This window comes from Acanthochromis polyacanthus, chromosome 3 (genome assembly GCF_021347895.1).
Source record: "Acanthochromis polyacanthus isolate Apoly-LR-REF ecotype Palm Island chromosome 3, KAUST_Apoly_ChrSc, whole genome shotgun sequence".
NCBI lineage: Eukaryota > Metazoa > Chordata > Actinopteri > Pomacentridae > Acanthochromis > Acanthochromis polyacanthus.
In genome coordinates this window covers 21,242,552-21,259,658 of record NC_067115.1, presented here as the reverse complement: position 1 = coordinate 21,259,658, position 17,107 = coordinate 21,242,552, and the positions used below count along the sequence as shown (strand labels likewise).

At 42.0% G+C, this 17,107-nt stretch overlaps 1 protein-coding gene across 2 annotated transcripts in view; it reads right to left on the bottom strand.

The window, feature by feature from the left end:
* The window catches only part of LOC110950961 (phospholipid phosphatase-related protein type 5-like), a 53,112-nt gene extending 39,702 nt beyond the window's left edge, over nt 1-13,410 (bottom strand). Inside the window, exons 1-2 of one of the 2 annotated variants that reach the window (XM_022193843.2) lie at nt 12,795-13,410; nt 8,439-8,549 (exon numbers count right to left, since the gene is read on the bottom strand). In XM_022193843.2, the coding sequence (XP_022049535.1) occupies nt 8,439-8,546 (108 nt within the window). In that variant the 5' untranslated portion in view covers nt 8,547-8,549; nt 12,795-13,410. The remainder of the gene's footprint in view (nt 1-8,438; nt 8,550-12,794) is intronic. The other variant, XM_051945803.1, reaches the window with a different exon arrangement.
* Nucleotides 13,411-17,107: the final 3,697 nt, after the last annotated feature.

The window sequence follows — 17,107 nt, the reverse complement described above, 5'->3', positions numbered from 1 at the left end:
CCGGTGAATATTTCAAGGCAGCTACGATTTTATCTCACAGATTTTTAGCAGATGAAGGCCAATTTTCTAAACCACGATAAACATATACAGACACAGTGATAAAGACTGCTTTATGTAGATCACTATATTCACACGCTGAGCTCCTCTCTCATGTATTCATCCATAGAAATCTCACATACTTGAGACACTCACTGGAGCATATCACAGAATCACCACGGATAACAAGCAAATGAATGGGCTTTACTGCCGTCTGGTGTCACGGGATTGTATTACAGGATACTGAGCAAGACAAGTGGATGATAGATGAGATAGAAAGGAGTGGACAAGCCAAGAGGATGGAACCCTAAAGAGAGGGCTGGGAGTAGCAGCGTGGGGAAAGTGGAAGAAGATAAACAGACGGATAAAACAGTTAATGAGACATTAGTATATCACAGAATGCGGCAGGGCAAAGCCGAGCGTGCCACTGGGAAATAAAGCTAAGAGTGGAAGAAGAAAGGAGGGAAAACAGCAGACTGGAGGAGGAGCAAGAGAGTAAATGAGGATATATGAGAGTGTGAAAGAGGGTGAAGTGGAGAGTAAGGTAAAATACAAAGAGGGAACAAGGGAAAGGAAGAGGATCAGAGCAGGCATTCATCTTTTTGGGCTCCCACATGCCCTCCCTGTTCTCCATTCTCTCTTCTCTTTTGTTTGTCTTATTATGTGGTGTATTTTATCACCATGCCTTGTTTGTCTTAAACTCATCTTTTTTTCTTCTTCTGTTATCTGTCAAGAACATATTTCCTCAGTCATTCCCAAGCCCACACGCTCTGTGTCTCCCCTTTCTCGCAGAATTCCCCCCCCCCCCCCCCCCCGCGCCCCATGTCCCTCAATCATCCTCACTGTCAAAAGTCTTCAAATCTGTTCTTTCATACACACTTTGTCCAGCTATATCTATGGTGACGGTTTCACTCCCTTCACCCTTTCTCCCCCCCGGCCCCCCGACACACACACACACACACACACACACACGTTTGTTTTTCTATACCGGTGGGGACTTACCATTGACTCCCATTCATATCTAACTCCTAACCCTTACCCTAACCCTAACCTTAACCATCACCAAATCAATGCCTAACCCTAAACAAACGTTTTTGCACTTTTACATTTTTTATTAACAACAATATGGCCAAGAAAACGGTGTTGCCACCCGTGGGGACCTCATTTTAGGTCCCCACCGTAAGACAAGTCCCCACCTTTATAGCAAATAGTCAGGTCAAAGTCCCCACCGGTATAGCAGAAACAAGTACACACACACACACACACACACACACACACACACACACACACACACACACACATTTTTTATTGCAAACGAATGCATGCAGAGCTTCCTCATGCCAGTGGACTACATACCCATGAATAGCACATTTAAATGCTTGCTGCTACACACCAAAGAACAATCACATAATTCTGCAAAATCCCTCGTCCTCAAGCACACATGCCCCCGCATCTTCCAAACAAGGCGGAATAAAAGCAGATGCAGGCGCACACACACGCACACACAAACACATTCCCAGAATAAACCCTACAGCGCAATTAAAGGGTTTTATTCCAAAGCTCTCTACTTACGAATACAAACACGCATTAACATGTATTAATTTTTAAAATACACAATTGTTTGATATACGTTCCTGTTTTTACAGGATTGCAACTTTTGAAATGACACCCATTCGCCGCAGTGGCACATAAATAATTTCTCCAACAAGTCTGACTTTAATGTATTCTGCCCTCCTGCCAATTTCATAAGCTGTTCTTGATTCTTCTACTACACACTGTTGCTACAAAGAATCTGACCTTATACAAAGCAACATGCAGCATCGCAAGCACTGAGAATCAGTCAGCATATCTGAATCACATAATTACATGTTGCTCAGAAAGAAGCGAGGCAAGATTATATCTCACATAGGAACTTCTATTTTAGAGACTTTAGAGACAGCAAGAATCTTCTGTTTCTATTTCTGATGAGATAATATATCTGCAGCCCAGATAGGCAGCTACACTATTCAGTGCTCACATATGATGTGAACCTACAGTATATTGCGATATACGGGGACTCTCATCCCTCCCTCACTCCCTAAAGTGATAACAGGTAGGAAGCAGCACAGCTAACAAGTGTTTCAAACATCCACCCAGAATGTTGAGAAATCCCAGCGCAGGAGACAGGCGGGCAGGTGCTATTCATGGAGTCTGAGAGATAATGAGGGGAAAACTAGTGGGAGAATAATGTGAGAATGAACCGTTACTGTGTCTTTGAGGAGGCATGTGTGTGGTGAGGAAGGAGCAGGTGCATAAAAAAAACAATCTAGATGCATTTTTTATTAAAATGAGTATGGAAAGTAACACCGGCAAATAATTAAATATGATATTCAAGTGTAAGGTAATGTGTTCAGGGACGCCATGAAACTGAATTAGTTTCTCATGCAGCTTTGATATCTCTCCGAAGTAGTAATAAGAAACTTTGACGGCGCATAAATTTATCATAAAAAAGGGTTAAGAGAAGTTAAAGATAATTAATAGTTAATGATTTCAAGGGATGTTTAAAGTAGTGGGTTCCTGGAGCTACATGAAGATTTAGTCTAATGGAGCATTTTTACTTAAATATTGCAACAAATATGAGAGGGAGATCTAATGGGGACGTAAAATAAGCATATGTAGCGCTTCAATTAGAGAAACTGTGTGTGCAGTTTGGTTGGGAGGTCTTGGTTCTGGCGAGTAAAGCTGTCTGGAGCAAAAAATATTTAGAAAAGAGTAAACAGATACAACAAATGCATTGCCTGGAGGCAGAAGATGTACTGAGGCGATGTTAAGCCCAGCAGGGAATATGGATGAAGTAAGCGCATGCAGAGAGGGAGATGCTTTGTTGTAGGCAACTGTGAGCCTGATGCGTTTACAATCGTATTCATTATTGGAGCAACCTATGCCGCGCTGCCTCACCGCTGAAACAGTGAAAATGCCAGAGGTCATCTGTCCCCAAAGAAAGTAACACAAACCATCAACAAGCCACCTTGCTGTCTGTCTGCTGGAGCTGATGCACTTTGCGGTGAAACAAAGAATAGAGGCTCCAGACACGCAACAAGACCAATAAAACAAAGAGAAATTCTGTTTATGTAGTGCAGACTTTGAAGAATTTAAATGCCTCACTAGAATATGTTCAAGGCCTATATTTTCTTTTGAAAATGTGGCACACAGATCATATGGGGTTCATGTTTTTGACAGTTGAGTCCAGGTTCTCTTAGCTGGTTTAGTATGCCACCGATGTAGCATTTCACTAAAACACTAGCGCAGATGGACAAGGGATCAAAACCAACGCAGCAGAATCAAAGAATTTCATTTTTCATTCTTGTCAGACCCAAACATTGCTAGCTCAGTGGCATCCCTTCAGACAATTTACTCTATCACATTCCACACAGCTCCCTCTGAGACACAAAAGGATTTATGCAACTTTTTTACATATGCAAGGATACTCCCCGACGTCTGTAAACAAACTCTGATGTGTAAAATCGTTGGTGTGTTTAACCAACCAAGTGCCCAAAGTTAACCATGCAAAATTTCAGTCTTGCATTAGTTACTGCAAGCTATTATTGTATTACAAGAAAGGATACACTGTAAAAAAAAAAAAGTATATTTGAGCCGTACTTGAAATAAAGTACTTTTTCAAATATTTATTGCTTACCTCTCTGCTTTGTTGAAGCATTCAATAAGCATGGAATTATATCTAATTTCCTTTAAACTGGTATACAAACGTCAGGTTTGCTACTCATTTAGCACTGTGCATGTTTCTTTCAATTCCTCCATTGTAACTCAACCGCCATTTTGTTTTGGTAGAATGATACACAAAGTGAAACAAAATGACAAAATCAAGCCTTACATTTAACATTTGGGTAAAGAAAATAGTTTAGTTGGGAAAAACTGGAAACTTCAAGTTGATTTTCCTTAAAATGAAGTAGCAACAATGGACATTTAAGAGAAATCAAATCATTTAAGTACATTTAAGTTAAATCAGTGACATTAGCATTAGTCGTTAGCTCAGTTTGAATATATGTCACTGAATTGCATGTTAGCAAGTGACGCGATTAATTTAAGTCGGTCCAACAATTTTGCTTTTTTCAGTGTAAAGAAACAAGTGTTAGCGGTATCTGCACTATTTTTCTGTACTGAAAAGAAAGTTAATTAGAGCAAGATTCAGGTTAATTCACAGTGTTTTCACAAATTAGCATGGAAATTAGTATATAAATAGAGACAGAAAACTATGCTTTAAAATTGCAAACTCGAAAGAGAAATGCTCTTAAGAACTTATTGTGCAGGCACACATTATCTACTGGGAAATAGGACATGCAGGCAGACATGAACTAACACCTTTAGGTATCATCAGAGACGGCATAAGCTCCAGACCTGAAATATTATGTGGTCTGATGCTCGGTAGTCTATTTGTTTTACAGAACTCACGGTGCCACAGGAGGATGCAGCCAACGAGGCGTGAGGAAGGAACGTAGAGGAGGACGCTCAGCTAGTCGAAGCTGGCAGCTGAGGCTGAGCAGAAAAGCTGGAAAGCCTGGATACACGCTGCAAAGGCTGCGTGCCATGAATTAGCAGCTACAGTCCATCCATTAACAGTAAACAGTGATGATTATCACATCATACTATTGTTACAGCTGATGCCACACTACTACTGATTAGCTGCAAGCTGTAAGCTCAGTGAGATTGACTCAAACAGTCCACTTGTTGTCAGTCATACTTGAGTCCTTTGTAACTCGTCTTCAGTACAGATTTTCACAGCAGGCCCATCTGTCCTAGATCACACCAACTCACAACCCTCCTCCCATCCAACAGTCAGGAGCCAGTCATATCAAAATGACTTTTTAAAGAGGATCCTTTGAAGCGGTTCCTCTGTTAGACCCCAGACCAGCCTCTTGTGTGGCTTCACAGTGTGACGTCAGAACAGCAGAAAACAAATGAGAGCAGCAAAAACCAAGAGTAAGGCGAAGGGGGACGACTTATTTGCTTTAAGTTATATTGTTTTCATTCCGTGCAGCTAAAAGAAAAATCTTTCTCATTACAGGAAACCGATCACGCAAGTTTTCACATTTGAATCTACTGCAGGAATAAAACTATTGCTCAAGAACAGTGAAAAGAGAGTCGGGGGAGGAAACATGGAAAGTGTGAACAGAGGGACAGAGCGTTACAGTAATCACTGTTAGATATGGTAGACAAGGTTTGAGATAAAAGCAGTGATGAACTGACAGTGAGACTGGCTGAGGAGGGCCATTGTCAAGGAAATGAATCGATGAAGGAGGAGGAGACGGAAAGAGAGCAAGAGACAGTGACGGACAGACTGTTAGATTGAGAGGAAAACGACGAAATGAGAGGGAATCAGCAACAAGATCACAAGAGAGGAAGGGGAATAAGACGGGGCGTTTGAATTGAAAAGAAATGGGTAATGAGATGCTAATGTAACAACAAAGGAGAGAGTGCCCTGCGGGGGGAGCTATGCTACAGCAAGCTGCTTTAGTATGAACACAGCAGAGGGGGGAAATTTAATTTTAAAAAGCCCTTTATTAAACTACTGCAATGCACGCAGATTCATTCAGGTGCATATGCAGCGATTAAAGTCAAACCGCATTCACATCATCCCACCTCTGGCCGTGTTTGCGATATTAAAAGCAGGCCCACCCTTGGAGACGTGGTATTTAGGAGACAAAATGGGAAGAAATACTCAACTCGAGTTCATGCCACCTCTAAGACAGTGATCCCATTAGCCATTATCTGTCCCCGTTTGAAGCTCATTTTGGTTTCTGCTTTCTCGTGCCTCCTACTCCCCTGATTCTCCTCACCTGCCCCTGGTCTTGACTCCGGCCTACACCGTGTGCTGGATGTGCTCCCTAGTTTCCCATATTTCTTTGAAAGATTGCCTTTGTTCATCCCCTTGTGTTCATCGCTTTCCAGCAATTCTCAAGTATAAGTCTCCATGGTTTTCGATTCCACTTTGTTCTTCGTTTTTTTGGCTTTGTGCCCGCTCCCTGCATGGATTTGTTTGCTTGTTTTGGACTGAGTCTGTGTATGACCACCTGGATTCCAAGAGGAGGAATGTGCCTTTTCGACTTTTAGTCCTTCTCTGAGTCTATGTTCAGCCCGAGAAACACTACAGATATGAGGTGTACATGCCGACAAGGTCTGCTGAGGACAAAATCTCTCCTGGAAGAAGCAAAATGGAGGAAAGGGATGAACAGACCCAAGAGCCGAACAACAAAGAGAGAAGATGAAATGATGTAGACCCATGGGGAAACATGAAGCTGGACAGAAGTGCTGAGGATAAATGAGGAGAGTGGAGACTCTGTGATAGCAGACAGGATTTTTGAGTGGGAGGAGGAAATGAAGCTTTACAAGTAAAGGGGAATAATGGAGAGATCTATGGTGCAAACGATGTAATTACTCAAGGGAATGAGTTTTGAAGAGGAGTGATGCAGAGAACTTGTATGAAAAGAGTGACTGGACAGTACTCAAGAGACTGTCAAAGAGAATACTGGAGGAGGGGAGGAGCACCTCTGACAGATATAAGCCCAAAGATATTATAAGCGTACTATGGAAAAAATTAGAAAGCTGGAAAATCATTATAACAAGTCCTCCAGAGGATGCTGAGATTGAGCCTTTACCAAAGCACAATGAAAGAAAATAAAACCTGCAGGGATTGCGGGATATTTGTGCTATAAAGAGATGCAGAGGTAAGAGAGGTGCGGTGAGGAGTATTGTTATGTGGAATGAATGTCAGATTCATGTGTCGGATGAGGCACAAAGAGCAGATGGAAAAAAAGCTACATTATGATCTTGAGAGGATGTTATGAATTAGCAAAGGAAGAGAAGGAGAGCAAAGTTGGAAAAAGTCCTTCTGGAGATTCAGTGGGAGAGGGTGGGTGCTGCCATAGGTGAACTAAAGAAAGATGGAGTTTCTACTAGAAACTTAAAAAAAAAAAAAATCCTCAATGAAGAAACTTTATGTAAGATTGTTTTTTTTTGGTTCTTCTTTTTTTAAAGTCCATACCTATCCTCAACTGTCTTGTTTGCCTTTAACTTCAACTAGAAAACCTAAATTCCTGATACTCGGCTTTCTGTGGCACCATTTCACCAGCCCTAAAACTGGGGTGGGGAGGAATCTGGAAAAGACAAATCTCAAATTGGGATTCAAATCCCAATTTCCCAAGTGAATGTTCTTTGTCTATCCACTTGCACTTCCACATATGACTTAACTGTGGCCTTTGTTGCTCTTCAAACTATCTCAACTGTGAAAAGACCTGTGATTGGCTAAAATCTCTCGTCAATCATCAGATATTCTAAAGCCTGAACACAAAGCCAAGATGACAAGCAGAAATCTAGTTTAATCCTAGACCACTTGAATTGCAATTTGCTAAAAGGCAGGTCTGGAATTTTTGCCAAATAATGCAAAATTATGGTAGGAATTGCTTACCTTAGCTTTAAACTTTAATATTTCAACTTGCATGGAATGCGGCAACAAATTTTTAAGCTAAATTCAACAAAATAGCTAATTGAGCTCATTCTGCTAGCTGTAGCTCAGAGGACCTGCAGGTTCGGAGCGTGTTGGCAGTGGCACAGGCTAATTGGGTTCCCACTCATAATTAGGCCAATTAATTAGGAAATGCAGCAGAGGCCATGAGCGCTGGAGCAGGTCATTTAGGGATCACAGGCAGGAGAAGAAGAAGCAGAGTCGTGGGAAGAGCGGGAAAAGTAGGAGCTTATGAACAAAAAGGTCGCTCGAGAGGGACTTTGTGATTGAGCCCGTTCGCCGTCCTCCTGAATGTTATCACTACGTGATTCATGGACCGAGGGTAATTACCCATTTGTGACAGTTGATCCAAATCAATCATTTCTTTTGGGAGTCAGTGAATTGGAAACAGGGCCTGCCTGCTGATGGAGTTTCCCAGCTGATGCTCATTGTTGCTAATCTGCCATGAGAAACATGTCAATTGGTGGAAAAAAAGATGCAGGAGCAGTGGAAGAGAAAGGAAAGAGAGGCGCAAGACTGTAAAATGTGCTTTCATGTGTCCATCAGTTTGCTCTGTGTGACTCCAGCCTCTTCTCAGGCATCTCTAAAATCTCCACCACCTGCAAGGTACCCAGCTCTTTATTCTTACAATTATATCATACATCATATTGTAACACCCTCAAGAACACACAAAAGTTTGAGATGTTCGACTGTAGAGCTAGGTTTACTTAGGCTAAGTATGAAAAATGATGCCTTCAGTTGTAAGCTGGCCACCAAAATCAAGTCATAACCACTTTTAACTCGACTTTGTTTGATGTGAGTTCAGTCAGATGAGCGCAACAGGGGACCACAGTGCTGAGTATTATTTTGTTGAAACAAAATGTGTCCTAACATTCCCACTCACCTCCACAAAGAGGAAGCAGGGCACGATGTAGGTGCTGGTTTTCTGCAGGCCTCTGTCTGCTGGAGCGTTCCTCATCGCGGTCCTCTGTGCCGCCATCCGACTGTCCATGATCTGTGGGGTCAGAGGTCATCGTAAGACTTCAGTCTGCTAGAGCTGTTGTGTTTGTGTGAAACGGACTAAGTGGCTCTCAAAAGCTGCAAATTATAAACTTGGCATAAAAATCTGCTTTCACACATATAAACACAGATGCTCAAGAAGATGAGGTCAATTTTGGATACATTTTAACGTTTTCTAAAAAATAAAAGCTGCATACTAATTCTTAAAATGCTGTGCAAGTATGCAGTGAAAGGTGCAGGAAAGATAAACAAAGGACAGTCTATGATAATAGTGAAAGAACTATTCAAAATAATTTAATTTCCTTTGAGGCACCTTCAAACTCATCCTGAGCCAATGTGCAGGTTTGGCTGTGGATTATTATTGGCTTAACATATGTGCAAGAAAGAGAGACCCGACTGACACTTCATTTTCACCACTTTGTTCAACTTTGTGGCCACAACAAATCACTAAACAGTTCTCCAGGAAAAACAGAGTGTAAGAAGTAGTCCATCCCTATTCAGCACCTCTCCTAAAACAAACATTAGGATCGCAAAGCCTGCAGAATGACTGGAAAGACCGAAATAATAATTTGTGATACAAATTCTTTCATGTTTCTCTGTGAATTTTGAATATCTTGTCTCTCACAAAGTAAAACCTTGTCCACAAAAAAAGATGTCATCACTGGGCAGAAACAGTTTTAGTGGTGCAGCTCTTATTGCTCAGGCGATGCAGAGAAACTAAGCACATATTATGTAGAAATGAAGCTTGTATTGGATGAGTCCACTGCATGGGATTAGTCCCAGTGCAAACATTCAAGGAGCGCAGTGCATTTAGTTTACACCCAAAACTGGAATTCTCAGACCTCACAAAAGTAAGTACCGTTTAAAGGCGTTTACCTAAGTAAGTCCATGTTATGCTGCTTTTGTACGACATTTTAGAAGTAAATTGTGAACTTTATTGCATGTATTTCTCAGGTTTAGTGCAACAAATCCCACATATATTTTAATATTTATATGTTAGGCTCCTGAGCTATTTATAAAGTAGATGTAAATGAGCTTCCTCTTTGCCTACTAACATCAAAGTGATATTTGCACACAACTCACTACCACAATGTATATATAATATTCTGAAGTAGAACACTCGGGGCAACGAGGACTTCAAGCTTTGATACTTTCTTGAAGTAGATTCTTCTTCTTTAAAAAGCTAAAAAAAAATTTAAAAAATGGCACCAAAACTTCCTTCTCATAATTGAATATTGGTTTTATCTAGTATCACCTCTGTCAGTCCCTGTGCAAGAAAACAAAGCTTCACTCATTATCACCACATCAGCTGGAGTGTGAGGCTTCTCAAAGATTAGCAGACGTGGCCCCGTTTAAGTGGGATCAAACCTTCACAGTGAACAATAAGAAGCACGATTGTCCAACTACTTAAGATTTGAGGGCATAATGAGGACACTTTGAGCCCGGCACCTGTGTCATCCATCCATTAATAAAGTGGAGACTTTCAAAACTGCTGATTGCCCCTGTGCTTTACTTTTTTTTTTTTTCAGATAATAATGTCGGAACACAAAGAGGAAATCCTTGTTATTATCTACCATGACTTTTAAAAAAGGGGGAAAAAAAGGTACGCAAACACACAGCTACTCTTGTACGCATACACCAACTCATGCATCAATATGCAACGATGCCCACAAAGATGCATTCTGCGTGATACATCAAAAATGCACACACGCACACACACACACACACACACACACACAGGTATGCACACACACACAAACCAGTACAGGGAGGCAATCAAAAGAATTGGGGGGGAAATGAGGTTGAAAGGAGGAGAAGTAGAGTGGAAACAGAGGAGCGATGATCAAAAACAAAAGCCTGACAGAAAGAGATAAGAGAGAGACAAAGTCATGATGCAGACGTTCGGAGACTCCTCAGAAGTAGAGAGGGTGGGGTGAAAGCCAGCAGACTCAGCAATGGGAAATAATAGCGATTGGGGGATAACAGGTAGAAGTTGAAGTAAAACAGCTCCAGTCCCCAAAGTGAGAATAAGAGGAAAGAAGAGGGGGAGAGATGGTGAGGAAAGTTAGAGTAAGACGGAGATGCTCAGGGGTTTCTGACATGCAAATGACTGCGCTCATGCTAAATAATGTCAGCTTCTGCTCTTTTAAGTTTAGGGGAGCCTCAAAAGGCATTCAAATATATCCTCTTTGATTAAAACAGCAACTGCAATTCTTTTTTCAAGAACTCTGAAATTGTGATATTATCAGTCATAAAGCAAAAGCCCTCAGCAATCCTCAGTATAATTTTATTCACTCAATGACCAATTGGTTTCCCTCTCAGATATCGAGCTTATTCCCTCATCTCCCTGACAACAATTATCTCGCTGACTTTATGGCTGAGGGCGAATCTCTACTGCCTTGTCAGCCCTTTCCCCGATCAATGGTCGTTATGGGTGAGAGGGGAGGAAGCCGCTTCACTAGGTTGGAACGCGTCCATGTCTTCGTTGTTCACCTGAATACCTATCAATCATAATGGAAAAAATTATATAAGGAGATAAAGAGGAGGTGGGTGATTCATTCTTGTTTACCCAAACACTAAAAATACATTATCTCGTCATTTATGATGACAATACACGACACACATTTGCATTAGCAGTAGGAAAAGATATGCGTTCAGTACTGCAGGAACATGTTTTAGACAGTGATAGAGAATGTGCATGAATAAATAAAGAATTAAAGATGGAATACTCCCACAAACCAGAATGAACTTATATCTCCTCTCATCTGGAACAACTTAATCTCAGAGAAAATTTCCTCTCAAATGCTATCAAGGCCTGCCAGACGTCTTAATCTAATGGTATTTAAGAAACTATATTCCAATATGGATTTCTTTTCAAACAACGCACAGAATCTGTCATGAAGGCATGCACCTTTCTGCACAGCTGCACACAGCTGAAGAACAATGATCCCTTCAATCTAAACATGCATGATTCAGAGATTCACCAAAAATCACCCCGGGTGCTCTTCTGGCATCCACAAACTTGAATTTCAATTATCATGTGATTAAGTCCCTCTTGGCAGTTTTGGTTCAGTGCCAGAGACTTATTATCAAGCCCTTCTATTTATAGCCTTGAACAGATCTTGGTTATGGCCACAAATGATCAAAACATCTTAGAATCTCCTTCAAAAAACCTGGCTACAGTGTCACAAGCGACACACATATATGAAGTGTTCAGCTGAGTAGCACACACACACATAGTGAGGGAAGCTTTTGTTGCCCTGGTGAAAGTGTGAGGTTAAGGATGCACACCAGAAAGCAGAAAATGCCCTTTGTGTTTATGCTGTGATTCTTTACATTTCCCTCTACTTCCACTGCCACCTGTCTGCTTCATGGGAAACACTACTCACTAACCCAGTGTAAGCTTCTGCTTTTCACTGTGACCAGCATTCAGCGACACGAAGCAAAGAGAGAACAGCTTGTACAAGTTGAGGCAGGAAATGGAAGGATTGAATATTCAGTATACACACACACAGGAGGCTGTTTGCTGTAAATACAGTATTAGGGTCCTTCCTTTATGTACGCATCCTCCAAAGCAGCGAGAAGCAATCAGGCATAGCGCTGCCGTGACTGATTGTCTCTTGTGTTGCTGTCCATGTTGCTTGCAATGATGTGCATCCTTAAGCCTCGCGCTGGCACCGGGGCAACAAAAGCTTCACTCACTATCTCACTGGCACACATGCACAGGTGCAAACACACAATTACCCAGACTGATATTCACACAAATGCATGCACGGGTTCATTCACCTGCACAGACAAGTAGCCGTTATTGCAGTATTCATTGCGTGCCAGTTTGAGTGTTAGTCCAACAAGTGGTGTTATACTTGTGTGAGTGTGTGTGTGTGTGTGTGTGTGTGTGTGTGTGTGTGTGTGTGTGTGTGTGTGTGTGACAGAGAGAGGGAGATAGAGAAAGAGAGGGTGAGAGGCATCCTGAGCTGAATTTCTACTGTGCTGCTGCTCAGGTTCAACAATGTGGGTCACAGAGATGCACAACTGCACTCACACACACACACACACACACACACACACACACACACACACACACACACACACACACACACACACACACACACACACACACACACACACACACACACACACACACACACACACACACACACACTTAGGGGCAAACCGCTTCACTCCAAAGAACCAGAGGAGGAAAAAAAACAGGGGAGTAACTGATTTGAAAAAGTCTCACCTTAAATCTGTGTACGCTGGAAGCAGTGCTGTTGCACAGTGACTACTGCCTCCTCAGAGTCTTCGTCTCTAGGAGGATTTGCTCCTGTGGCGGACTCCCATTCTGTGGTTTTGTTGTGGTCTCAGCTCTGCTTCTTTCTCTCTTTTCCCCCCTTTATCGTCTCTTTCAAAGCAAAAATACCGCCCCTCACTTTCGCTGCTCCGCCACTCAGAAGCCCCTCGGCACTGAGTGTGAATAGAGAGAGATAGAGGGAGCTTGCCCACTGCCAGGCACCCAGCCTCCAGCCAGCCTAGTCTATATCTGTCTGCAGTCTGCCGCTAGGTCGCTAAGCTAAATATGATGATCTTCAACAGCACTTCAAGGCTAATTAGTCAAGTGAAGGGATCCACAGGCTTGGTGAGCGAGCCTGCTCAGCGCCGGTTGCCGGTGGATATGAGGAGAGGAGGAGAGAGAAGAGAGAGAGAGAGAAGGAGAGAGCGAGAGAGAGAGAGAGAGAGAACATGTGGATTTGTAGGATAGTGTGAGAGGATGAGGAGAAGAGGGGAAGAGGAGATGGAGAAAACAGAATGGGAAGAGGGAATAAGAGAATGAGAAAGCAAGAGTGGAGAGTTAGCAGCATGTGCATGAGAGGGAGACAGAGAGAGAGAGAGAGGAAAGCAGGGGGAGAGAGAGAGGGAGGGACTGTATATGTGTCAGAGGCTGAAGCAGCACACTGGCTAAAATATTAGACACTGTGCCCTTTAGTAACCCGGAAAGCACTTTGATACACGAAGACATCATGCACTCTGTGTGAGTGAAGTGTACAGGTGTGTGTGTGTATGTTTGTGTTTGTAATTATGGGAAAATGAAAAGTCAAATTAGTAGATAAAAACACCGGAACAATCTGATTGCACAGTGTCAGGGTTTGCATCCCTGCGTGTGTGAGCCTGTGAGCACCTTGTGTCTGCACATGAACAGCGATGTGAGCTCAGGTGAGCCAGGACCACATCATCGGACAGTCAGAAGTGGGTTAATGATGCATCGTCATGCGGAAAAGTGGGATGCATCTCTCCCGCATGCCCCAATGTAGGTCAGAGGCCTTCAGGTGCAAGCTCACCAGCAGCTTTTGGCCGTGTGTGTGTGTGTGTGTGTGTGTGTGTGTGTGTGTGTGTTTGTGTGTGCACATTGCAAAATGACAATGATTTGTCTTAAACAAATTCCACCTCCTTCGGGGGTAAAACAAAGTCAGTGCATGTCTGTGTGCATGCACATGTGCAAACAGGCACAGAAATGCATGCTGATGTGCTGGTGTCTTTTGATAAATGTTTAGACAAGCTGCAGCACTGCCAGTGGACTGCTGGACACCTGAAAAATCCCCTGAGGGTGTTGCTGTACAGGTCTGTACCTGGTGAGGACTTCAGCCCTGTTAAAAAGAGGACAACACAAAATGCTAACATAACATACAAACATATACAAGGTTGTTACATTGTCCACATTTCTCACATAAGTGTCTCATAACATAGTCATGGAAGGTCAGAATACAGAGTTCTTAGCCTTTACAGCTGCAATCTGAGAGACCTATAATTAGATTTAAAGCATATTCTATGTGGGCTTTTTCATATGTACTGTATGCTATTTCTCGACAGTTGTCCTGGTAACATCACCATGCGGTATGTCAATTTTTTATATAGGAGAGACGAAGTAGATATAACGGATTTGTTGAGGAGCTTTAAATATAGATTCAGGTCAATGGCTTTTGTCACTACTAAACCCTCTTTTCCAGTTGCTATGGTAAACTAAGCTTAAATTCTATCAGCTTCACATTTAATGCACAGACACAAGAGTGGCATCAAGGTTTTCAACTAACTCTGTAAGAAAGTGAGTAAGTATATTTCTGAAAACATTAAACTATCGGTGAAACATTCTTAGAAAATAAATAACAGCTCCTCTAATATCCTATCCCAATATTTAGAACAAATCAAACAGGATTATGACTTCCCCATCCCTCTGAAATCTTGTTCTGGTGGTACGACTACTGTTAGGCATCTATGCATTTAACAGAAATGAAATCAAATGAAAAAGAAAAAATGTGCAGGATCCCTCTTGCAAAAGCAAATTTCCAAATCCATTTCTATTGCTGACAGAAGACTTGTAAGCTAAGAGTGTAAAGAAACTGCACTATAAAAACCGCCCACCCTTCTGCTGCACTCAAACAAATCACTCACAGCTGGAGAGGGACCACGGACCACTCACGGCAAATGTCTTTTTCTTCACCGAGAATGTTGGATGAAATCACGTGGTGACACTGATGTCACAGTTCCCATGGTAACTCGCTGCATTCACAGAATTAAATATCAAGTGAGGAAACGCGCATATGCAGATATAAACACACATACACACACTTTCAAAAGCGCACATACAACGCTGATGAAACGAGCACCACTTAGGATGGCCTTGCCTTAGCGACACCCCATCAGTGTAACTAGCCTAACTCACTGCCGTCCGTCTAAGTTGAAGATAAAGAAGACAAGCAAAATAAATGAGCTCAAATAGCAAAATTCGAACAAAGTCTGCAGAACACTTGATCAGTTAATGACTGGCAGTCTCTGTTACAGAAGACTGATGGATATTTTTGCACAGAGGCAAGCTTTCCGTGAAACAAAGGCACCTAGCTGCTGCAAGGACGTGGAAACAACTGCAGTATATTTCCGTGGCTACATTAATATTTGTCTTTTACACCCTCCCAAAGGATATCTGCCCCATCACCTTAACTCATTCTCTGCAGGTGTGCAGTTTTCTGGAGCATCTCTTCCATGACGGTTGATGCCTTTAGATATGCCTGTCTGGTCTTATAGAGTGATGCACGTGTGATAAAAAGAGGAGCGTCATAGATTATAAGAACGTAAAGAGTAGAAAGAGTTGTCAAAGTCAAGGGCGAAACAGGAAAGGTAAGACACTGTAGGACTCTGTAAATAGAGCAAGTACACAGGGGCGGGCGTGTGTAGCCTACAAACACTGAGACACACAAGCAAAGCAGATACAGACACAAACACACATACACTCATGAGATACACCTGTCTCCTTCTAACTCTGTTTTTTCATACTCTCTACAAGGCAGCATCCCTGGGAATTGCATCCATGTTGGACAGTTTTGCATCTCAAGATCAACATGCAGTACCAAAGAACTAAGGTTGGTGCCCTTTACCGTATGCAGTGATCCAGAATATAAAGTTACTGGATTATGGATTAGCACTATGACATTTGACTTCTATGCAGGAAGCTAATCTCCTGCAATAGATTTTTTTTATGAATCATCAGCACAGCTTTTTCCAAAATGTTTTTTTTTCAGTCAACTAAATCTTTAAAGTGGCTATAATTACTATTTCTAGATCAAGAATATATCCTGTGACTGTTTGTATGTGCAAAGACGACTTGTGTTTTACTATCTTTTAGCTCTTTACTGCTTTGGTCTAGTTTTACAACAGTTTTCAGCCACAGGAGGCAGCTAGGAACAAAATAACAGACAGAGAAACTCGTTGGTAGACAGTAATTCCATGTTTGGTGAATTCATAAAAGTAATTATAGCAGCTTAAACAGGTGTTTTAAGGACCTAACCCAAACCATAACCATACTCTTTGGCTGCCATCAACACAAATTTCCACAGCCTGTTCTTCAGCTTGTCAACACAAGCTCAAGCATATGCCCTGTTAATGGTTTTCCTTTGCATTTTCACTCACAATATCCATGCAGCCTAGCCGAAGTAGCCTCGCAGAGCACCACAAAGCACTTAGCTCAGTATGCATCCCATTAGGAACCACCGATCCTGTTCCCTCTTTACATGTTTATTGTATGCACACGGACACAAATGGCGACACAAATTTTGCTATACTACCAAATCCCTCCCTCGACAAACGCACACAAAAGACAGAGAGGCTGGTTGGCATGTTGTTAAGAGAAAGCCGTGTGATATGAGCCTGTGTGCTCCCACTATCTCCCTGTTCATGTGAAGACTCCCTCTTGTCTTGGGGAATCAGAAGTAGGCCGAATCAGTGAATGTGCTCATTTCGTATACTATCACTGTGGATCACAGCCAAGGACATTCATGCTTCAAATTGCCATGCCAGGGAATTTAAGACATAAAGAATTAATCAGATTTTTGGCAAAATGGGATTATAAAACAGATACAGCAGAGGTCAGCTAAGATCTAATTTATGCGACTAAAATACTGACCATCTCTCAAGAACTTGTTAAACTAGTACTTCAGGGGTTCATACCCTACATTTGGGTAAATTGGATAAGCAATTAATGGCAGGAAAATGAGGCTGCAGTATACT